Consider the following 25,512-nt stretch of genomic DNA (forward strand, 5'->3'; position numbering starts at 1 on the left):
AAAAGTAATCACCCGTTAGAGTATACATCGAATTTTATTGAAGAAACCTCCCAATGATAACAGTATAATCTCCAAAATGATTAAAAACTTAAAATGCTCTGTTCCAAATTATTAGGCACAGTAGAATTTCTAGACATTTGATATGTTTTAAAGAACTGAAAATGCTCATTTGTGGAATTTGCAGCATTAGGAGGTCACATTCACTGAACAAAAAAGCTATTTAACACCAAAACATCCTAACAGGCCAAGTTACATGTTACCATAGAGACCCTTCTTTGATATCACCTTCACAATTCTTGCATCCATTGAACTTGTGAGTTTTTGGAGAGTTTCTGCTTGTATTTCTTTGCATGAAGTCAGAATAGCCTCCCAGAGCTGCTGTTTTGATGTGAACTGCCTCCCACCCTCATAGATCTTTTGCTTGATGATACTCCAAAGGTTCTATATAGGGTTGAGGTCAGGGGAAGATGGTGGCCACACCATGAGTTTATCTCCTTTTATGCCCATAGCAGCCTCAGAGGTTTTCTTTGTAGCATGAGATGGTGCATTGTCATGCATGAAGATGATTTTGCTCCTGAAGGCACATTTCTGCTTTTTATACCATGGAGGAAAGTTGTCAGTCAGAAACTCTATATACGTTGCAGAGGTCATTTTCACACCTTCAGGAACCATAAAGGGCCCTACCAGCTGTTTCTCCATGATTCCGGACCAAAACATGACTCCTCCACCTCCTTGCTGTTGTTGCAGCCTTGTTGGGACATGGTGGCCATACACCAACCATCCACTACTCCATCCATTTGGACCATCCAGGGTTGCTCGACATTTATCAGTAAACAAGAATGTTTGGAAATTAGTCTTCATCTATGTGTGGGCCCAATGCAACCATTTCTGCTTGTGAACACTGTTTAGGAGTGGCCGAATAGTAGGTTTATGCACCACAGCAAGCCTTTGAAGGAGCCTACACCTTGAGATTCGAGGGACTCCAGAGGTACCAGCAGCTTCAAATATCTGTTTGCTGCTTTGTAATGGCTTTTTAGCAGCTGCTCTCTTAATCCGATGAATTTGCCTGGCAGAAATCTTCCTCATTATGCCTTTATCAGCACAAACACATCTGTGCTCAGATACAGCCACAAATCTCTTAACAGTACGATGATCACGCTTAAGTTTTCAGGAAATTTCTAATGTTTTCATCCCTTAACCCAGGCATTGCACTATTTGATGCTTTTCAGCAGCAGAGAGATCCTTTTTCTTTCCCATGTTACTTGAAAACTGTTGCCTGCTTAATAATGTGGAACATCATTTTTAAGTAGTTTTCCTTTAATTAGAATCAACTGGAAAACTAATTATCCCATGTGTTTAAGATTGATTTCAGTGATCCATTGAGCCCTGAGACACAATTCCATCCACGAGTTTATTTGAAAAACAAAACAATTAAATCTTTATCACACTTAAATCCAATTTGCGTAATAATTTGGAACACAGTGTAGTGTTAAGGTACCTTCACACGAAGCGACGCTGCAGCGATAGCGACAACGATGCCGATCGCTGCAGCGTTGCTGTTTGGTCGCTGGAGAGCTGTCACACAGACCGCTCTCCAGTGACCAACGATGCCGAGGTCCCCGGCTAACCAGGGTAAACATCGGGTTGCTAAGCGCAGGGCCGCGCTTAGTAACCCGATGTTTACCCTGGTTACCAGCGTAAAAGTAAAAATAACAAACAGTACATGCTCACCTGTGCGTCCCCCGGCGTCCGCTTCCTGTACTGTGTGAGCGCCGGCCCTAACAGCAGAGCGGTGACGTCACCGCTGTGCTTTTACTTTCACTTTAGGGCCGGCGCTCAGTCAGAGCAGGAAGCGGACGGCAGGGGACGCGCAGGTGAGCATGTACTGTTTGTTTTTTTTACTTTTACGCTGGTAACCAGGGTAAACATCGGGTTACTAAACGCGGCCCTGCGCTTAGTAACCCGATATTTACCCTGGTTACCAGCGTAAAACATCGCTGATATCGTTGCTTTTGGTGTCAAACCTGACGATACATGCCGGTCTGACGACCAAATAAAGTTCTGAACTTTATTCAACGACCAGCGACATCACAGCAGGATCCTGATCGCTGCTGCGTGTCAAACACAACGATATCGCTATCCAGGACGCTGCAACGTCACGGATCGTTGTCGTTCTCGTTGTAAAGTCGTTTTGTGTGAAGGTACCTTTAGGGGGAGTATTACCCCAAGTTTGCCACTAGATGTAGGCATCATATATAGCAGATATAGTGTTAGGTATAGTAATAATAGGAGGGGCACGAGAATAAGTATAGTGAAGCTTCCTGGTTTAGTCAGATGGTGCCTGGGTGCCCATGCAGCTCAGACAGGGCTGGCTAGCGCAGGACACTTCATGCCCCGCAATGTTCTTTTAGGAAGAAATAGGCCCAGCAAAAGTATCCAGGGGGCCAGAGTTAAGAACAGAAAGAGAGAAAGAATACAGCAACTACAGAGACAGCAGTGCAGAAATAGTGGGACTGCAGCTACTGAACAAAAGAAGGCTGAGCCATTTGGGAAAGAGTGCACCAAGATGTGGCAGATTTTTGCGTGGGCCATCATTCTCAGAACAAGGGCGAAATGGCAGGGAATGCCCCCACAAAAGGCAGAGATACTGGACATTGAGGACACTGTGGAACCGTATAGTACGGATTCCCCCCAAACGCAGGCTAAGCGACAGGCAAGGGTCAGAGACACTGATGCCCGATGCTGTAACAATGTGTGCCCTGGATGACAAGTTGCTGAGTATAGATGTTGAAGTTGAAGTGAAACCGGACTGTGACTCTTTATTCTTGGAATCTCCCGCAGAGGTAACTGACCCGTACCGGGAAGGCCCTGATGGCGTAGAGAAGCAGCACCGAGGTACTTTAAGGGAAGGGTTCCAGGGAGTGATACAGGGATTACTGTCGGCCATGCCTGACTCCCTGGCTCACCCCGACTCTTACACAACCATAAGATGGATTTTATCAACCGAGGCATAATTTTATTCACTATAACGGCGCTGACCTGACACACTGTGTTGGTTACTGTACACAATCCTGCTGACAGGTTCCCTTTAAAGAAGCACTACTCTCAAAGTGTTTATCCCCTTATCCTATTGCAGTCATCATATTATACAGCACTGTATACTTACAATTGCACATTTTGCCTTTCTACCCAGCTTATTCTTCTGAGTACAAGCACTGTGTAAGTACACAGTGCTATATAATATGATGACTGCAATATATTAATAGGATGCAAATTTTGATGGGAGGGAGAGTGCTTCTTCAACACTACAAAAATTATAAATCCAATCCCTATCCCTCTCCATGTCTCATCTAGTAATGGCCTGGGTTGTAGAAGGAGTATCTTTCTTCCAAAGAGTAACTGCCATAGTATTCAACAGTACCTGTCTCTTGAGGGTGTTAATACATTTTAAAGTGGCTTGTGCTGGGGAACTGGGGTCCAGGTGAAGGATTGGTTATGTCCTGGCGACATTTTGCAAGGTATGATATTGACATAGGAATTGTGTTGCTGTGTGAGGTGGCCAGGGTGATAGTTGTGGCAAGAGGGTACTGTTCTTCCACACCCTGGCACCCCACAAATAAAAGATAATGTCCTGCCTGTTGTGTGGTTTGTGTATAGTGTATAACACTCATGGTTGAGGCTGGAGATTCCACTGGTCCTGTGATCCCGGATCTGGATCCCACCCAGTGGCGTAACTACAAAGTTATGGGCCCCGGTGAGAACTTTCAAATGGGGCCCCCCCCACCATGTTAAAATATTTTCCACCTAAATTCACATTTTCCCTATTCATTTAGCGCACTATAACTTTATTGCAATGTTGTATAGTCTGACCTCAGTGGCGTAACTATCCGGTGCCCCATCCTGGTATATATTTGTCCCCCGTACTGTACCATTGTTCTGTAATGTATAAAAGAAAATAAACCATTATACTCATCAGGGACTTACATAGAAGTCATGGGGATCCATATAAGAAGTATAATGCACCCCCATAGTCCTCCTTATAATATACTGCACAGTTCATAGTGATCCATGTAATATAATCAAATGCACCTCCATAGTCATCCATGAAGCATAATGCACAGCCCATAGTCCTTGATAAAGTATAATGCACCCCATAGTCCTCCTACAAAGTATTATGGCCCCATAGTCATATATAGTATAATGCAGCAGCCCCATAGGAGTATAAAATGCAGCAGCCCCATAGCAGTATAATGCATCCCCTTTCCCCCTACCCCCCATAGTAGTATAATGTGCCCCATACCGCGGCTTTACAAAATAAAAAAAAAGTTTTTCCTTGCCTGGCCAAGCTCCAGAGATGTCCTCACTCACGATTCGGCTGAGGTGTGCAGCGTCGTTCCAGAGTATGACAGTACAGTGACATCATACGTCAGCAACGTGCACACTGATGTCAGCTGCCAGCCTGTGATTGGCCGACGGCTGTTAACTATTGCCAGAGGTGTATCTAAATTTTCTGGCACCCGGGGCAAAATTCTGTTTGGCGCCCCTACCCCCAAGCACATATGTGATTTGCACACTTAGTCACGTGCCGACGAGCTGCTCTTCCTAATTCAATGTTCAGTTAAAACTGAGAGAAGCAGGAAGAGAAGCTCGTTGTCACCCAACAGTATGAAAATCGCATATGAGTAAAGCGGCCATGTGATGACTGCTGGAACCAGCAAGCAGAGCTGAATCCTCACAGTGAGTATATTTCAGGCTGCTAGGATTGGCTGCAGGGCTTCCATTTATAATTAAAGGGTGTGTCCAGGTTTGAGATCAAAGTCTGCAGTCACTATAGGTGGCTGCAGGCTTCTGAATTGTTACAGCACACACACTGCACACATTCAGGATTCTCCTTTGCACAAGTATGCGATTTGTATACTTCTGACCACATTCCGACTAGACGTGCCTGGCCTCACTCAATTCATTTTCATTGAGTGAGGCCACGCATGTCTTGTCAGCACGTGACCGCATGTAGGCAAATCACCAGCACCAGAGAGTGTGCAGTGCGCACTGTGAGAATTCAGAAGTCTGCCGTCACATAGAATGACTGCAGACTCATCACAAACTTGGATAACGCCTTTAATATCCCTAACATAAATAAAAATATGAGAATTAGTCAGTATAATAAAAAATATTTACATCCAGGTACCTTATAGATGACGTCGTCTCTGGAGTTGTTCTCTTTCTTTTCTTCATTATCTTGTCCAGACTCCATGAGTTTTCTCATCCACAGCCGTCTCTGCAGACTTCCATCTTCTCCGGTCTTGTGCAGCACATCCCCACACGGCGCCCTTAAAGATACAAGTGTCATTATAATGCTCCTGAATAAAATATCTGTCTTACCCTGAGCCTCTGAATAAATAATTGCCCCTCACTATATGCCCTGCACAAAGTATGACCCCACACTGTCCCTCTTATGGTACATGATCTCCACACTACCCCCTCCTTTCCATACTTCACACTGTTCTCTCACACTCAGTCAGTCACCCCTATAAGGCCCAGTCTCTATACTGTGCCCCCTTATCACACTCCGTCTCCTTGGTATACTGTTGCCTCCTGACTATGCCCTAACACTGTTCCCCCATGCTACATCCCCCACACTACTCGGTCTATTCTGTGCCCACTCACACATTTTCCCACCATACTATCTCCTTGCACGTTTCCTCCTCCCTCCTCATACATTTACCTTCTCACTTTCCATACTGCCTCCTCACACATTCCTCCGACTTCCCATACTGTGTCCGCACCCATCCCATCACTCTCACTTCCCATACTGTGTCCTCTTACTTTTTTCCCTCGCTACTCATACTGTATCCACACCCATACCACCACTCACCATACTGTGTCTGCACGCATCCACCTATACATGCACCCATCCCCCCATACATGCCCCCATCTCATACCTTACTCCTCATATTGTCTTCAAATTTCTCCTGCTCCCCATATTGTGTCTGCACCAGTCCCTTCCTTTGCTCTCCAAATTTGTGTCCTCAAATCATACCCGTTACACAAAATCTCACCCAGCTATACTATATACCCCCATCACAGTAAATCTCCTTCTGCCCATTACAGTAAATACCCCCAACACAGGCACAGTAAATACCCCACACGCACCGTAAATACCCCACACACGTACAGTAAATATCCCACACGCACTGTAAATACCGCACACACGCACAGTAAATACCCCACACACGCACAGTAAATACCCCACACGTACAGTAAATACCCCACGCGCACAGTAAATACCCCACACACGCACAGTAAATACCCCACACGTACAGTAAATACCCCACATGCACAGTAAATACCCCACACACGCACAGTAAATACCCCACATGCAAAGTAAATACTCCACACAAGTAAATGCCCCACACACGCACAGTAAATACCCCACACGTACAGTAAATACCCCTCACACGCACAGTAAATACCCCACACGTACAGTAAATACCCCTCACACGCAGAGTAAATACCTCACACGTACAGCAAATACCCCACACATACAGTAAATACCCCACACACGCACAGTACCTCACACACGCACAGTAAATACCCCACATGTACAGTAAATACCCCACACACGCAGAATACCCCACACGTACAGTAAATACCCCACACATACAGTAAATACCCCACACGCACAGTAAATACCCCACACACGCACAGTAAATACCCCACACAGGCACAGTAAATACCCCACACACGCACAGTAAATACCCCACACACACAGTAAATACTCCACACGCACAGTAAATACCCCACACGTACAGTAAATACCCCACACACGCACAGTAAATACCCCACACACGCACAGTAAATACTCCACACACACAGTGAATACCCCTTACATGCACAGTAAATACCCCACACACGCACAGTAAATACCCCACACATGCACAGTAAATACCCCACACACGCACAGTAAATACCCCACACACGCACAGTAAATACCCCCTAACACAGAAAACCCCCCCCCCATACACAGTAAATGCCCCCCCCCAGTAAACACAATCCACACTCAGTAAATACAACACACAAACTAAATGCATTGTGGAACAGAGGAACTGGGTTTGACAGGAGGTTCAGTAATGTGCACACCATCTACCTCTGTATTCAGGGGTTGTTTTGCACCTGAGCCTGGCTATATGGCCTGGGAAAATTACATCACAGAGGTTTATCGGATTGTACGGCCATCCGGTGTGCAGAGGAACAGAGGGACCCTGTGGCAGAAGGAGGAGGACGAAGCACCAGATTGCAGCTTTTTACTCATACTCAAGAAGCAGGAGCTGCCTTTGGCCCATCCTTACCTTTGGTGCGGCTGAAGGACCTGCAGACACACCTCTTTCCTGGTCACAAGGTTACATCACGTGACCGCATTCAATCCAGCTTCCCTCTAATGTAACTGGAGGACCTGCTGTGACGCCTCCCTCCGGGTCTCATGATTGGGACCTTAACAATTGCGCTACCTGTTTTTCTGCGTCTTTGCTGGACGGGCAAACGGATGGACAGATGGGCGGGCCCCTAAGTACTCCGGGCCCCGTCGCAGCTGCGACCTCTGCGACCGCTGTAGTTACGCCCCTGATCCCACCACACATTCAGTGACAGACTCTGTTTCCTTTTTCAATAGCTCAACTTTACGTAACATCAGATGATTAATTGCAGATACAGCACAGTATGTGTCCTTTTGTTCATCCTTGCCTCTCCCTTCATTTTTGGCCATCACTAGCCCCACAGATGCTCTTTTGACCCCTGCACCTCCCATGCTTTTGGGCCCACTCTTCTGACACGGTTTCTGATCCGGTTTCCCCTTATGGAAGTTGAAAAAGGCATCTACATTCCTGCCTGATTCAGGCTGTAAGTCCCGGATATCCTTGGAAGACCCGCTGAAGTTAGTAGCGACCGCCTGCATGCTGCTTCCTTTGGAGTCCCATATTCTTCAGTGATATCCCGACCCTTGGATTGTTCAGATCTGGCACTACACACTTAATGATTCTATTGTGCCCACAATTGCACTGTTGGAAATCCTAGCTAATAACTAATGCTAATCCTACATCTTATGTCCTATTCTTCCCCTACGTCTAAGGCTGCCGTCACACTAGCAGTATTTGGTCAGTATTTTACATCAGTATTTGTAAGCCAAAACCAGGAGTGGAACAATTAGAGGAAAAAGTATAATAGAAACATGTGCACAACTTCTGCATTTATCACCCACTCCTGGTTTTGGCTTACAAATACTGATGTAAAATACTGACCAAATACTGAATGTGTGACGACTCCAGAATTGACTATAAGTGCAGCGCCCCAGAGTCCTGGTCGTTGCAGTACTGTCGCTCCACCACTAAGGGGAGTGATGGTATGTCTGATTGCACTAAAGGAGTTCACCTGACCAGGTATCACAGTCACACATTACACTTCACACTCCGGCCACCAGGGGGAGCAAAGGGTTCTATGTATTAGGCCACTCCTCACACTCTGGTAAAACTGGGGGCTGGATAGGAAGTTAGGGAGAAGCTGACTGGGTTTTGCCCAGGTAACACCTAGTGAGAGAAGAGGTTGCTTGGGAAGACCCAGGGGGGTCCTTGTCAGGGGTGGGATCCTGGCAGAGGCCTAGCAAAAAGGACACATCTTTACAGAGCCGCGCCTGCACTTCATTGCGGCGGCATCTTAAGAAAGGACACGAAGCAAAGTTTATTGTGGAGAAGTGAGAAACGAGATCACAGCACAAAGGCGATAGAACCAGTAGGAGTCGTGCCCCGAGATCGGCAACATCCTATTGAGGCGCGTAGCCGGTGGCCGGAACGCCGAGGAAGTATTGGGCTTTACGCATTACTTCAAACCAATGGCAGGGCAGTTAATTTTAGGTTGGCTGCCTCACCTTAATCACCTAATGAAGACAACGTAGGCAATAGTGGGAGAGGGGTGTCTCTAGGGTCCCTATAAAATAACTCCAGGCCTACCCCGTCATACGGGTGCGTCCTATCCATATCATCTGGGGGACGGAGAGAAAGAACAGAAACATACACGACAGTTGTGAGGACTATCCCGTGGTGCTCAGCAGGGAAGTACTACAACACCCAGGCGCTAGTAGGTAGGCACTGATTTCCACCTGCAAAGGGAACTCTGGATGTGCCTTCGGACCGGCCGGTCTCAGCCAGCCCTGTTAGCAGTGCTCTGGATTGCGGATGCCGAAGCCTTCAGTAAAGAGGTAAAGAGACTGCAACCCTGTGTCCTCGTTATTTACTGCGACCTACACCACCACCTAAACCTTTTATTGGGCACCCCTTAGCAGGACCACGGACCCGGTCGGGCCACCGTGACATCCTCAGAACCGAGAGAGACCCGGATTCGAGTGACCCGTCGTCCTGCTTCTGGGGGCCGCTCCATAAGTGTTTTGTTTGAAACAAAGGTTTGAAAAGATCTTCTCTTTCAAAATACTCTTATACTATAGGACTTCTGATACTGGTATGCAGGAGCAATTATGCCCTGTAACTAAGTCTATTTTGGTTGTATTATTGCAATCCAGGACATGACCTCACACAAAGAGATCTTTGAAAGAACGTCTTATACTCGTTGAAATGCAGAACCTGAATGAGGTTCACCACAACAGAACTGTTGAAAATGAACACATATTCTTGAGAACACTTACAATTCATCCTCCTCCATTGGGAAGAGGTAAACCTTTTTATTATGTCATTTTAGGTCCAAAATTCTGCAACAGTTAATTGTTTATGTATAATTAGAGCTTTTTTTCAGAGCTTCAAGTACTCTGGTAAAAATGAACAAGCTGGATGTCTGCAGATGTTAATAGGACTAGATTTGTAGCCTACTGCATAATGTCAGCTCAATTTAAAGGGCATATGGCTGACACTAATATGGGTAAATGGGAACAGATTTTGTAAAATGCTCTGGAAAAAGGAAAAGATTTACTAATCTCTTGCTAATGTAATGAACATTCATCTAACCGTTCACCGTATTTTCCTATTGGTGCTTTCATATGTATACACCTGCAGTTTTTGCATCTGTACTACCACAGGCGATCAAAGGTTAGAGTGAACACAGGAAGAGTGTTCATGCATGGCTGAGAACACATTACAGGCAGAGGTCAGCTATATTGAGGAATGCGAAGATTTAGTTCAGAGGCACGCGAAGATTGCGGTCAGAGGCACAAGATGGTCTCCAAAGAATATGGTGGGACAAAGCAAGAACCTTCAGTGTGCCTCCTGTGAGACATGCATTTATAATGAGACTTGATATTGTTGGAGTGATTGCAGTAGGCAGCAGTTCAGTCCTGAGCTGTTTTAGAGACTGTTGTTTATAGGAGCTTTTGGCTATATACAGTGTTATGATTAAGGTATCATACTAGCTCCTAATTAAAGGGAATCTGTCACCCCCTCTGACCAGTGTCTGCATTGATCTTGTGCGCAGGTATGGTGAGTAACTGCCCAGTAGCAGGGACTCACCATCGCCTGCGCAAATGTTCAAAGCAGAAACTGCCCATAGGAGGGACAGTGTGACTCTGTTGGGAGGGGGATACCATTATAATGTAAGCTGTGATTTCTACCAGGCACCGCACTCCCCGTAGACTTGAAGAAATCATTAGCATATAACAATATAAACAAATTTCTCAAGATCTACACCGCAGCTATGAGGCATACAGGTAAGACTGGTTTAACCATTCTATTACCTGTATGCCCATAGTTTTAGATCAAAATCGTCCAGGAAGTGACAGATTCCCTTTAAGTTCAGCACTGTACTGAGAACTGGTTGCCTCGTAGCCTGAACAAGTATGATTGTTATGGCAGAGAGTAAGCAATGTGAATCAGATCTTCAGGTGACTGTTTCTGTAACATTTTGTAATGTAAATCAATTATTTTCTGGTCAATAGTAGTGACTAGTGAGGCAAAAAAATGAAAAATAAAATTTGAAAGGAGTTCAAGACCTGCAAGTACTTAGGCTATGTGCACACGATGCGGATTTGCTGCGGATCCGCATTGTCATGTACAGTACAATGTTATTTAATGGGATAAAAAAAAAGCTGTGCAGATGGTGCGGAAAAATCAGTGTGGAAAAATCAGTGCGGAATTGCTTCGGATTTCAAAAAAGTGCATGTCACTTCTTTTGTGCGGATCTGCAGTGTTTCTGCACCCCTCCATGATAAAAATCCGCAGTGGCAAAAACCGCAGAAAATCCGCACAAAATCCGCATCAATTCTGCATAAAACCCGCACAAAATCCACATAAAAACCATGGCAAATCCGCAGCTGCGGATTCTGCCAGGGGAGGCGGATTTTGTGCAGAAAATTCTGCACCTCTTTTCCTACGTGTGCACACAGCCTTAATATTTCCCTACTTTTTTATTATTCTTCACTTTATTTTTGTGTGGATAATGGATGGCAGAATTTAAGGCTTTCTTCAGCTCGACATCAGCAACGCACTTCAATTAAATAGTTTGCTGTCTCCTTGGTGTAGGGTTCTGTATGATGTATCTGTCGTGATCCATGTGGGAACTAATGACAGAATAAATGGTAAATGGAGGATCCTTAGAAATAATTTTAAAGAACGAGATTCCAGGTTGAATGGAAGGACCTCCAAGGTAGTATTCTCTGTAATACTGATGTATTGTCACAGGTGTGTCAGAGGCTTCATACCATCGCTCTGCATCTGACAGCAGAAGGTCTCAGCAATTTGCTTTGCAGACTTCTTCCTGGGCCTACTGACTTTAAGACCCAGTGGCAGCCTTCCCTCGGCTCTAGTTGACACACCTGTACCGGGGTGTTTATAGCTTCCAGCTTGCTGCTTGAAAGGCACTGTTGATATTTCTATTTCCAGTTCACTGTTGCGGCTTGGAGCTATTGCAGTCAGCTATCTTCTTCCTTGGTGTTGCTGGAGGATGTTTGTGTTTCTCTCTGAGCCTACTCAACCTAAGTGTTCCCCCTTGTTTATGTATCCCATCTGTCTTTAGCAGTAGTGGGGATTGACTATCGCAAATCCTTCCTTCCCAGTGCAGTTCTTATTGCAGGGGTCAGACAGGGATTAGGTATCCTGCTCGGCAAAAAGTGCTGAACCTATGTATGGATGATAGGGCAGACAGGGTGATGTTAGATCTGTCTAGGGGGGCTCCACTCCCCCCTTCCCTAGTGTTAGGTTCCCTTTCCCTTATTCCTTTGTGTTGTACTTAGCCTTTCCCACACGTTCCGTGACATGTATCATGTACATCATAGAAAAGACAGTGGAAACTTTGGGACACAAATGTGTAGCTTAAAGGGAACCTGTCAGCAGGATTGTGCACTACAGACTGTTTCAGGTCGGTGCTGTTATACTGATTAAAATGATAACTGGTGACGAAGCTGGTCGGGAAGCTGTGCATGGGACATACTTGGACGTTCCAACATGACAACGATCAGAAACACAAGGCCAAATCAACCTGTCATTGGCGACAGCAGAACAAAGTGAAGGTTCTGGACTGGACATCTCAGTCTCCTGACCTCAATATCATTGAACCGCTCTGGGGAGATCTCAAGCACGCAGTTCATGATAGACAGCCCAGGAATTTACAGGAACTGGAGGTTTTTTGCCAAGAAGAGTGGGCAGCTTTACCATCTGAGAAAAAAAAACCTCATCCACACGTACCACAAAAGACTTCAAGCTGTCATTGATGATAGAGGGGGCAATACACGGTATTAAGAAATGGGGTATGTGGACTTTTGATCAGGGTCATTTGGATGTTTTGGGTTGTAATTATGATTTAAAAAGAGAAAACACAATAGTTTGACAATAAATGGCTTCACCCAACCACTAACCATGAGTGGAGAAAAAGTGTTGGTGCTATCATTCATATTCTCTGAAAAAAAGGCCAAAAAAGCAGAAATTCTGCTAGGGTCTGTAAACTCTTGAGCCCAACTGTACATGTAAAAAATGCATAAATAGCAGCATAGTACCAACCACAGTAATAGGGAAGTCAAGAAGCCAAGCCCACCCAAATGTCACTGATTGAAAAATCCATGGTACCATTTATCACAATATAAATTAATTTTGCTTAAACTAAAAAAAAAACATACTTGGTCGGAGAAGGCAAAAATGCTTAATTTTAAGAAAAGTACATTTTCTGCAGTTGGTGGCTGAAGAGCTTGTTATAGACTGTGAGCAGCTATTTTTACAAACGATAAATGGGAGAGTTTTACAATTATATTAGTCAGACTGCAAAATCTATTGGTAACACGTATAGACATCTAAACTTAAATCCCACATGGCTTACACCTACTGTTAGAAAATCAACTAAATCTCATTAGCTCTAGCTTTAAAAAAAAAAAAAAGAAAAGAATCTGTTAAAACAAGGAGTCAAATCAGTTAAAGCATAAAATAAATGGTAGTACAGATAAGTTCCGCACAGATGGATTACCTACATAATTGTAACAGAATGTATCAACCAATATACAGAGCTCAATATAATTGAGTACACCTTTTTGTAATGCAAACTTTTAATCAATTTATCATTAAATACAATAACAATTTCCAAAATTGAGTTTCTTAGAACATTTGTATAACCCATAACATGAATGTAAGGTTAATAATGTAATTTTTCAAAATTTTCAGTTTTACTCAAATTAGTTAATGCGAAAATGAAAACACCCCACATAAAAAAATTACTACATCTAATATTTTAATATGATCTCCATGATTTTTAAGGGCAGCACCAAATCTTCTTGGCATGGAATGAACAAGTTGGTGACATATTGCAGAATGACCTGTCTAGAACCTGGATGCTGGATGGAGAGTGATGCTCAACTTGTCTGTTCAGAATTCTACATAGGTGTTTCGGTTTAGTTCAGATCAGGAGACATTTTTGGCCACTGAATCACTTTCACCCTGTTCTAATTCAGAAATGCAACAGATGTGTGTTCTGGATCATTGTAATCTTGGAAAAGTACATGTCTACCAATGGCACGGAGTGAAGGTGGTGTCTTCTCTTTCAATATAGAACAGTACATCTGTAAATTCATGATGCCATCAATGAAATGTAGCTCTCCGACACCAGCAGCACTCATACAGCTCTACATAAAGACATTACCACCACCATGTTTCACTGTAAGCACCATGAGTCCCAACACTATAGCTACAACAAATTACCAAGCCAAGAGCAGCTATTGCAGTGTATATGACATGATGGATTAGATGTTTTATCTGCTGCTGCACCAAGCAGATGCACCTCAGCAAGCAGAGTCACACCATCTAAGCAGCCAGGGCCAGTTGTACATGCATTATGTCTTTTTTCTCCTGCAGAAACTATGGACTTCTTGCTCAGCAGATGGGACAAGTGGCAAGAACTGGCCCAGTTTGACATTGGTGTCATGTCCAGACTACAGTGTACTGTCTGAAAGGGGTTGAGCATGGCATTTCCCTTTTGTCACACTTAAGTTGACCAGGTTAACTGCAGGAATGGTGGAACACCTTTCATTTGTTAAAATGAATCAGTCAATGGATCAGTGCCAACTTGCATTCACCTACGATGATGCCATTCATCATATTACATTTTCTATTCCATCTGCCTGCCTGACTGTGCCTTGTCTTTCTTTTACACCGTTTTGCTGCCACCATTGCCGATAGCCTAGGCTAAGCTAGACATCTACTCTACCATGTGATCAATACTGTAATACTCCTGCTGAAGAAACTCCCTTTGCTGGCACTATATTACCAGACATCACCCTGCCTGCCCTTATCTATTTTTTACCACTTGGCTTTTGCTGCACAGCCACACCAGCCACACTTTTTGGCTATCCACCGTGTTATATAGCCATAATGTACTGTTGCTGGGAAAAGTGCTTTCTTGAGGGTACACAAACCTGAAACTGCTGCAAAAATAGGGCTAATTTTTGCACAGCTTACTTCATTGTTTCTTCACTTTGAAAACAGCTAACTTGTTCCATCTCCCCGTATAAAGAATCATTTTTGAATTGCTTGTGAAAAAGCTATCACTTCTTCATTTAGCAAAGAAAAAAACTCTTGATAGTTCAAAAAAAGGGAGAAGTTTTGCACTACTCCTTGTGAGAAAGATCATGCTTCTCTTGCTTGCACTGTCTGCGTATAAACACAAGCAAGGCAATGGCATCTCCTCACAAAAAATTATTTTTGGACTGTTTCTTCAATTTAAGTAGCCTAAAATGTCTGATACTACAGTGTGTTATAAAACACGCTGCTGAGTACCACTGGCTACAATTTTTTTTCCATTATCCTGATCGGTTGAGGTCACTTGAACATTAATATGTCTGTGCTTTTGTAAGAAGGAGAACCAGGCCGTGGGTACCTGTCCTATGCCGGGGGTGTCTCCTCTGTTGTCCGGGGGAAGGAGTAAGAGGCCGGACAGACCTATGCACTCGGAAATAGCGGGTGTGGCTAAGTGGCAAGAGCCACAGCGCGCGTGGAAGCAGTCAGTCTTGGCGGGAACAGGCAGTCACTTTGTTTATTTACCTTGCATATTCTCCACAATTTGGACTGCTATTCCCCTGTTTAACCCTTCATCTCCCTCTGAGGAGTTAACCCCCATTAAATTAAAACTGTTACATTTGTTAACCCTTGCTCTGCCTGCTGTCTATCACTGCATCCCGCAACTTGCTTACACTTGCATTAAAAAACTCTAAAAGGGTTCAAAACAGTTTTAGGAGACCTCAGAGTGTCATAGAGGTTTTGTAGTAATGTGATTTACCATGAATTTATTCACCGTAAATCACATTTTTTGGGGAAAATTTAACAAAGCTGGCATTTCCAAATATCAAACCAAATGATCTGCCCAAATCTATTCAGGAGTCCAATTAAAATAAAATCAATGGACACTTGCCTCCCACAACGGCGACTATCCAACATTGTTGGTGCAGTTGTTCCCGGAGGGTGATGTCAGATTATAGTATCATGTGCCTACTACAGCCAATGAGTGGTCGCTGATTGCTGCGGCTCATTAATATTCCATCAGGGCAGATGTCTGCTCTAACTAAATAATGTAGGATGCAACCTATCTATAATATAACGCTGGGAGCGTCACTCTGTCCGAAGCCTTTATAGACTACGCAAGCGCAAGCGCCCGCGCAGTCTGGACCCCACAGAGCGACGCTCCCAGGAGATCGCGGTATGCGTAAGTGCTGAACGCACACCGCGATCTCCAACAGAGAAACAGGGACGAGCCAGGAGGCAGAGGGTGAGTATACTTACCTGTCCCGTTCCACCGACGCCATTCCGGGCCATGAATATCCCCCTGCTCCCGGAATCGGCGCCTGCGCAGTCCGCGCTTTCCGGCGCCATTTTCTTGAAGACACATTGCAGTGTGTCTTCAAGAAAATGGCGCCGGAAAGCGCGGACTGCGCAGGCGCCTTTTCCGGCACCAGGAGGACACAGAAAATCTGTCCTCCTGGTGCCGGAAAAGGCGCCTGCGCAGTCCGCGCTTTCCGGCGCCATTTTCTTGAAGACACACTGCAATGTGTCTTCAAGAAAATGGCGCCGGAAAGCGCGGACTGCGCAGGCGCCGATTCCGGGAGCAGGGGGATATTCATGGCCCGGAATGGCGTCGGTGGAACGGGACAGGTAAGTATACTCGCCCTCCGCAAGTAACAAATTGCTGTGCCATGAGGCTGTGGCACTTCATGCCACAGCTATTTGTTACTTACGCCACAGCCACCGCACCCACCACAGCCACGCACAGCCGCCGCACCCAGCACAACCGCCGCACCGAGCACAGCCGCCGCACCCAGCACAGCCACGCACAGCCGCCCACAGCCACGCACAGCCGCCCACAGCCACACACAGCCGCCACACCCAGCACAGCCACGCACAGCCACCCACAGCCGCCGCACCCACCACAGCCACCGCACCCAGCACAGCCACGCACAGCCGCCGCACCCAGCACAGCCGCCTACAGCCACGCACAGCCGCTGCACCCAGCACAGCCACGCACAGCCGCCCACAGCCACGCACAGGCGCCTACAGCCACGCACAGCCACCGCACCCAGCACAGCCGCCGCACCCAGCACAGCCACGCACAGCCGCCCACAGCCACGCACAGCCGCCGCACCCAGCACAGCCGCTGCACCCAGCACAGCCAAGCACAGCCGCCCACAGCCGCCGCACCCAGCACAGCCGCCGCACTCAGCACAGCCGTCCACAGCCAGCACAGCCACGCACAGCCGCCCACAGCCACGCACAGCCGCCCACAGCCACACACAGCCGCCCACAGCCGCCGCACCCAGTACAGCCGCCGCACCCAGCACAGCCACTCACAGCCGCCGCACCCACCACAGCCACCGCACCCAGCACAGCCACGCACAGCCGCCGCACCCAGCACAGCCACGCACAGCCGCCCACAGCTACGCACAGCCGCCCACAGCCACACACAGCCGCCGCACCCAGCACAGCCGTCCACAGCCGCCGCACCCAGCACAGCCGCCGCACCCTGCACAGCTGTCCACAGCCGCCGCACCCAGCACAGCCACCCACAGCCGCCAGCACATACAGCCGCCCGCACTCAGCACAGCCGCCGCACTCAGTACAGCTGCCCACAGCCACGCACAGCCGCCTACAGCCACGCACAGCCGCCGCACCCAGCACAGCCGCCGCACCCAGCACAGCCACGCACAGCCGCCGCACCCAGCACAGCCACCGCACCCAGCACAGCCGTCCACAGCCGCCGCACCCAGCACAGCCGCCCACAGCCACGCACAGCCGCCTAGAGCCATGCACAGCCGCTGCACCCAGCACAGCCACACACAGCCACCCACAGCCGCCGCACCCAGCACAGCCGCCGCACCCAGCACAGCCACGCACAGCCGCCGCACCCAGCACAGCCGCCCACAGCCGCCGCCCACAGCCACACACAGCCGCTGCACCCAGCACAGCCACCACACCCAGCACAGCCACCCACAGCCGCCCGCACCCAGCAGTGCCACGCACAGCCGCCCGCACTCAGCACAGCCGCCCGCACTCAGCACAGCCGCCCACACTCAGCATAGCCGCCCGCACTCAGCACAGCCGCCCGCACTCAGCACAGCCGCCCGCACTCAGCACAGCCGCCCGCAGCCACACACAGCCGCCGCACCCAGCACAGCCACGCACAGCCACCCACAGCCGCCGCACCCACCACAGCCACCGCACCCAGCACAGCCACGCACAGCCGCCGCACCCAGCACAGCCGCCTACAGCCACGCACAGCCGCTGCACCTAGCACAGCCACGCACAGCCGCCCACAGCCACGCACAGGCGCCTACAGCCACGCACAGCCACTGCACCCAGCACAGCCGCCGCACCCAGCACAGCCGCCGCACCCAGCACAGCCACGCACAGCCGCCCACAGCCACGCACAGCCACCGCACCCAGCACAGCTGCCGCACTCAGCACAGCCAAGCACAGCCGCCCACAGCCGCCGCACCCAGCACAGCCGCCGCACTCAGCACAGCCGTCCACAGCCGCCGCACCCAGCACAGCCACGCACAGCCGCCCACAGCCACGCACAGCCGCCCACAGCCACACACAGCCGCCCACAGCCGCCGCACCCAGTACAGCCGCCGCACCCAGCACAGCCACCCACAGCCGCCGCACCCAGCACAGCCACCGCACCCAGCACAGCCACGCACAGCCGCCGCACCCAGCACAGCCACGCACAGCCGCCCACAGCTACGCACAGCCGCCCACAGCCACACACAGCCGCCGCACCCAGCACAGCCGTCCACAGCCGCCGCACCCAGCACAGCCACGCACAGCCGCCTACAGCCACACACAGCCGCCTACAGCCACGCACAGCCGCCGCACCCAGCACAGCCGCCGCACCCAGCACAGCCGTCCACAGCTGCCGCACCCAGCACAGCCACCCACAGCCGCCCGCACATACAGCCGCCCGCACTCAGCACAGCCGCCGCACTCAGCACAGCCACCGCACCCAGCACAGCCGCCCACAGCCACGCACAGCCGCCTACAGCCACGCACAGCCGCCGCACCCAGCACAGCCGCCGCACCCAGCACAGCCACGCACAGCCGCCGCACCCAGCACAGCCACCGCACCCAGCACAGCCGTCCACAGCCGCCGCACCCAGCACAGCCGCCCACAGTCATGCACAGCCGCCTAGAGCCACGCACAGCCACTGCACCCAGCACAGCCACGCACAGCCACCCACAGCCGCCGCACCCAGCACAGCCGCCGCACCCAGCACAGCCACGCACAGCCGCCGCACCCAGCACAGCCGCCCACAGCCGCCGCCCACAGCCACACACAGCCGCTGCACCCAGCACAGCCACCGCACCCAGCACAGCCACCCACAGCCGCCCGCACCCAGCAGCGCCATGCACAGCCGCCCGCACTCAGCACAGCCGCCCGCACTCAGCACAGCCGCCCGCACTCAGCACAGCCGCCCGCACTCAGCACAGCCGCCCGCACTCCGCACAGCCGCCCGCAATGATGGGGGCGCAGGATGGAGCAGCACGTGATAGGATGGGGGCGCAGGATGGGAGCACATGACAGGATGGGGATGCAGGATGGAGCAGCACATGACACGGTGGAGCAGCACATGACAGGATGGGGCGCAGGATGAAGCAGCACATGACACGGTGGAGCAGCACATGACAGGATGGGGATGCAGGATGGAGCAGCACATGACACGGTGGAGCAGCACATGACAGGATGGGGGCGCAGGATGGAGCAGCACATGACAGGATGGGAGAGCAAGATGGGAGCAGCACATACCAGGATGGAGACCATATAACAATATAAATGCTCGCCACCCGGGCGTAGAACGGGTTCAATAGCTAGTATAAGTATATAGGAATAATGCACAGTTTTAACAGCATCTTTAAATGCACAGTGGGCATGAGTATTTATGAAGTGACACTCACTTTCCTTGGACAGTTAAATGCACCGGATTTTCTGAACAAAAAAGCTGCAGCAGAAAACATGACGTATTTATACTGCGTGGGAACATGACCTCAAATACTGTGAATATGCAGCTGATTAAGAAATATTGAATGCTGTTGTTAGTTGAGTGATAGCGTCGTTTACACAGACATAAAAATCATTGTCGGCTGCACATCACCCTTTGTAAAAGGGAGGTATGATGCTCTATTGTACAGAAAGATCGAATTAATAATCCTTCCACATAGAGTTTTTGTTGGCCCATGTATATTGGCCAGTAAATGAGTGCCAATCGGCCAATATATAGCCATTCTACAGACTGATATTTAATTCATGTTGCCCAAACCGCAAGGAGAATGAATCAAAGCCTAACTACACCGCTGCAGTCCGGTATATTGTTCTTGGAAAAGTTTTGATTTTGCAGATAAATTAGTGTTATAAGAACCTGCTTGGGACAATAGGAAGAGACAAGATCAGTATAGCACCACCCCGGTAGGTTTTTCCCAGTGCCACTCCGAGTGATTGACAGGCAGAAATGATACTGGTGACCGTAGGCAGAAACAAGACTACTGTTGTGCCACACCAAGTGCTTCAAACTATACTTTCTTTAAAATGCCAAAGTGTTTAGGAAAAAACATACCGTACCTAAATACACATGGCTTCAGTTGTGCAGATAGGCTTTGATTTGTGCTGCCCATGCTTTAGGCAGCATGAATCAAGTGACAGGTTCTATTTTAAAGATCAAAAATGGATTCGGTGAAATTGACTTTTTTAAAAAAAGAGTTATTACCATATCTCGTCAATGTATCACTTAAGCACAGATTAGATCATAGTTTGACGATTGCTGTGGGACTAACTGTTGGAGCCCCCGCTGAGTACAATACTTTGAAATTTTCTATCAGAATGGAAAGGGACTATGGAGTTATAACAGCTAAGCTCTGTGGATGGCTGTGTGTGGAATATTTGTCTATTCTACTGCAATAATTCAGTAAGACCTGTATCAATTCTTTTATTCATGTTTACTTTAGAAATCGCTGTTACTTAAAGACAACCAAAAATTTGCCGCCAACTGATATCCTACCCAAAGACAATGTTTTTTCCGGATTTAGCCTTCTGTCATGTAAAACCCCCTTTTCAGGTAAAAAAAAGTAAATACAAAAAATTACAGAACAGTATTGGAAGCTATAGATTAATTATATTTTGCTTCCTATCTGTAGTATGTCCGCTGCAATTGCAGAATGATTCTGTTTTTCTTGGTACCGATCTTCATGCTGAAGAAGTTATCGGCGAGAAGGATTGTCAGCAACTTTGCACAAATGACATTCGATGCCAATTCTTTACCTACAATCCACATGATTGTAACAGAAACAAGTAAGTACAATCACTTCTTCCTATGTATGCAATGGTTTGTTGGGCTGTAGAATATTACACCTAAATCAATCAGCAATATAAAAGTGTTATCTTTTTTAAAAAAGTATGACCTTTTAATTGTTTCTTATATTTAACAGTATAAGGTATGTGCAATATTTGATTACATGGAGGCTATCATATTAATGAACCATTTTTTTTCTGTAGGTGTAAATGCCACTTAAGGATGTCATCCAATGGCTTGCCGACTGCTATAGAAAATGGGAAAGGAGGAAATTCAGGTTTTTCTTTAAGATTGTGTAAAAACAGAATAGTTGGAGGTAAAATGAGCATATTCTATAAAAAGAAATGAATGGAGGAATGTTCATATTAAATTATGTGAAAACTATAGTTTGTGCATATGTGATCTGAAATATATTTGGTATATATATGCTTCAGTCACCATTATGTCAGCAGTATTTTCTAACCTACACCTTTTAACAGATGACTGTATGGCACCATCCAAGATGTTAGATAAGTATGAGAATGAATGTCTGACACAGAATTCTGCCCAATGGCAGTTGAAGGAGGTAATGTGATTTGGCTGACCTCATGTAGCTGAAATTCCAGGTACATTCAGTCTGCCTAGAGATAAATCGATCAGCCAAGATTAAAAACACTAGCCGGTTAGAGGGAATTACAAATTATCATGTAACAATAACATGGCTCAATAAATGGGATAAATAAAGAAGTAACTGGGTTGCCAACCGTCCAGAAATTCAGCATAGTTTGTAAAAATAGGGCACTTTTATGCTCTGTCTGGGGAAAAAAATTGAGAAGTCCGTGATTTTTTTTAAGCTGAAGAAACTGCTACAGATTATTTTATCTGTAAGTACAATTATTTTACAGTATACAGTTAAAACAGCTAAAGTCTACATATCAGAATTATGAGCTGTAGACATGGATCATTCATTATCTTAATAATTTATTATGGTTTTAAAATGTGTCTGTAAAAATATTGTCTGTCTGTTATTTTTTTAATAAGTTGTCCATAAAAAATTCAAAGTCAAGTTGGCAATCCAAGGCAGGAAGCAGGGGTGGGTTTCAAATTTTTACCAGGTTCCCTGTTTTTGTTAACAAACCAATACCATTTTAAAGTCACACACATTTTTTTTTAAACCACACCCATTTTCCCGCAAACTTTACTCAACCACAAAATGCAAGTAACAGGACAGGAGTAGTGTTGAGCGATACCTTCCGATATCGGAAAGTATCGGTATCAGAAAGTATCGGCCGATAACGTCAAAGTATCGGATCTCGCCGATTCCGATACCCGATCCCAATGCAAGTCAATGGGACGAAAATATCGGAATTAAAATAAACCCTTTCTTTCCTTGTAGGTTCATTCTACATGAAGGAAAACAACTAAGAATAATGTAGGATGTATTGGGGACGTGGCGGAGACATTAAAGGCATAGAGGTTTAGCCCAATCAAATAGAATAGCAGGAATTTTATTTTTTTTTTTTAAACGTTCGGAGTTACAAAGATATTGACTATGTTAAGTTTTTTTTTATTTTGTCAGATATTGATGTTTCACTACTTCCACGCCCTTCACCCTCTTTTTTACTTCTCCCACACTTTCTTCTTCATCATCATCAGCATCTTTGACATCAAGTTCTTCTTCACCTTATTCATCTTCTTCTTCATCTTCTACCTATAATTTTTTTTGTTACATTGTTCATATTCTTTTTATTTAACTCTTATTCTTCTTCATATTCAAGTTCTTCATCATATTCTTATTTGTGACAGGCATTCCCGTAGTTGTTATCTATAAAAGTTTGAAGATTACACCTTCCGTTCTGCCTGTCACAAAAGAGTTACATTTGTCCGCGTTCAGTTTGGCCTGCAGCATCAGGCTTTATCCAGGGGCACCACGAGGAGGAACGGACTCACCCCCATACACTGCTTAGTCTTCTTCTGCTTATAATTTAGATAATATCTTTTGCTCTGATATTTAGTGTTATGCTTAATGTTCTTCTGCTCTTTGTTCTGCAGCCTCTTGTTCTTCTGCTTCTCGGTCTCCCATGTCGTCGTCGTCTCCAGGGTCGTCGTCTCCGGGGTCGTCGTCATCGGGGTGGTCTTCAGGGTCATCGTCTCCAGGGTCGTCGTCATCTCAGTGGTTGTCGTCTCTGGTGTCGTCGTCATCTTAGGGGTGGTCTTCCGGGTCGTCGTCTTTAGGGTCTTGAACTTGGAAATGTAGCAGAAGGTACAAGAAGGCTGAGAAAATGCCGAGAAACAGCTGATGGAACTGGAACTCGGATGGCTACCCGAAGGTCCAAGAGCCAATGGAACTACCGAGGACCAGCTGACGTTACTGGAACCCGGTTACTAAGCAGGAGGTACCCGTGCCTGAAAGCACTACCAAGGACCACCTGACGTTGGTGGAACTCGGATACCCAGAGGGAGGCACCTAAGCCAAAGGCTCTGCCCGGAACCAGCTGATGGTACTGGAACCAGGATGGGGAGCAGAAGGTACAAGAGCAAAAGACACTGCCGAGAACCAGCTGATGGTACTGGAACCCGGATGGGTAGCCGAAGGTCCAAGAGCCAATGGAACTACCGAGGACCAGCTGACGTTACTGGAACCCAGTTACTAAGCAGGAGGTACCCGTGCCTGAAAGCACTACCAAGGACCACCTGACGTTGGTGGAACTCGGATACCCAGAGGGAGGCACCTAAGCCAAAGGCTCTGCCCGGAACCAGCTGACGGTACTGGAACCAGGATGGGGAGCAGAAGGTACAAGAGCAAAAGACACTGCCGAGAACCAGCTGACGGTACTGGAACCCGGATAAGTAGCCAAAGGTCAAAAAGCCAATGGAACTACCGAGGGTCAGCTGACGTTACTGGAACCCGGTTACTAAGCAGGAGGTACCCGTGCCTGAAAGCACTACCAAGGACCACCTGACGTTGGTGGAACTCGGATACCCAGAGGGAGGCACCTAAGCCAAAGGCTCTGCCCGGAACCAGCTGACGGTGCTGGAACCAGGATGGGGACCTATTCAAGCTTGTCTTCCTAGAGCCCCAACTAGCGGTGTTGGAGCAAAGGGTCAGCAGGGGGAGCAGAGTGTAGGCCGAAGCCTGCACTGGAGGCATTTGTAGGTCTGTTGTGTCTGCGTGGCTGTTGCAGGACACGTTGCCGGCTACACAGCAGGGGAACAGCTGGCGGTGCTGAACCCCACTGACACATTGGCGGGTGTTTTTCTCTGTGCAGCCAGCACTTCGGGGCACCAACTGGCGGTGTTAGAGCCCAGGCTCTGCAGGGGGAGCAGAGTGTAGGCCGAAGCCTAATTGAACCAATTTTAAAGGTAACCATTAACCCCCCCTCAGGGGTTACACACTAGAAGAGCCACGCCTTATGCAGCAGTAGTGCTGCACAAGTCAAAGGTTGCTCTTTTAATTTTGTTCCTTGCACAAGCTGAATGAAACTTGTACAACATTTTGGCCCTTATACAGTCAATCTGTCTTGGAGGCGGGAGTTCCCTTCGTAATGAGAAGCAGCACAGCTGGCAAAAATAACACCTTGGTGCTTGGCGCGGCCTCCTGAGCATCGCATTTTGCTGTACAGGAGTCTGCGTTGTTGCGTTATCCCTTGGCCATGCGCTGCCCGTCTTCTGACATCATTTCATGTCGACTGGTGCGGTTCGCGATGCCCATGAATCCCAGCCCAGCAGTGCCTTTACAGTGTTTCACACTGCGGGGCTGGGATTCATGGCCTGGCGCAGTACATATGTTCGCCTTTCGCTCGGGTCCTTACACCTGCTACAGACTGTGCGGCGTCAGCTGATCCCTTATCGCATGCCACGGCCATGAAGCCGCACAGTCTGAAGAAGGCGGAAGGAGCTGAGTGACAGCCTGGCGAAGATATGCACTGCTCATGCCCGTCAATCACACCCTCGCAGTCAAAATAAATAAGACACCGAGGGGCGTTGTGTCGGGCAGGGTGGCCGCAGAGGCGCAGCCAGCCAAAGAATGATGTCAGAAGAAGGGCTGTGCTACCAAGGGGGTTGTTGCGTGTCATTACAAAGGAAAGTCACACCTCAGGGACGTTTTAATGGTCTCAGGGGACACATTGTAGACGTGTTCTGTTCCACGTGTGCAAGGAGAATACGTTTATGAGCCACCTTGCACACATGCAGCATTACTGCTGTACAAGGTGGCTGTAAAACACACAAACACCTGGGGG

At 47.7% G+C, this 25,512-nt stretch overlaps 1 protein-coding gene across 1 annotated transcript in view; it reads left to right on the forward strand.

Moving 5' to 3' along the window:
• Window positions 1–25,512, forward strand: part of LOC143793051 (plasma kallikrein-like) — a 185,791-nt gene that overhangs the window by 102,048 nt on the left and 58,231 nt on the right. Inside the window, exons 8-10 of the mRNA XM_077279639.1 lie at window positions 20,949–21,058; window positions 21,138–21,291; window positions 21,496–21,608. Coding sequence (XP_077135754.1) covers window positions 20,949–21,058; window positions 21,138–21,291; window positions 21,496–21,608 — 377 coding nt within the window. The remainder of the gene's footprint in view (window positions 1–20,948; window positions 21,059–21,137; window positions 21,292–21,495; window positions 21,609–25,512) is intronic.

The sequence above is a fragment of the Ranitomeya variabilis genome, chromosome 1 (assembly GCF_051348905.1).
Source record: "Ranitomeya variabilis isolate aRanVar5 chromosome 1, aRanVar5.hap1, whole genome shotgun sequence".
In the NCBI taxonomy this organism is placed as follows: domain Eukaryota; kingdom Metazoa; phylum Chordata; class Amphibia; order Anura; family Dendrobatidae; genus Ranitomeya; species Ranitomeya variabilis.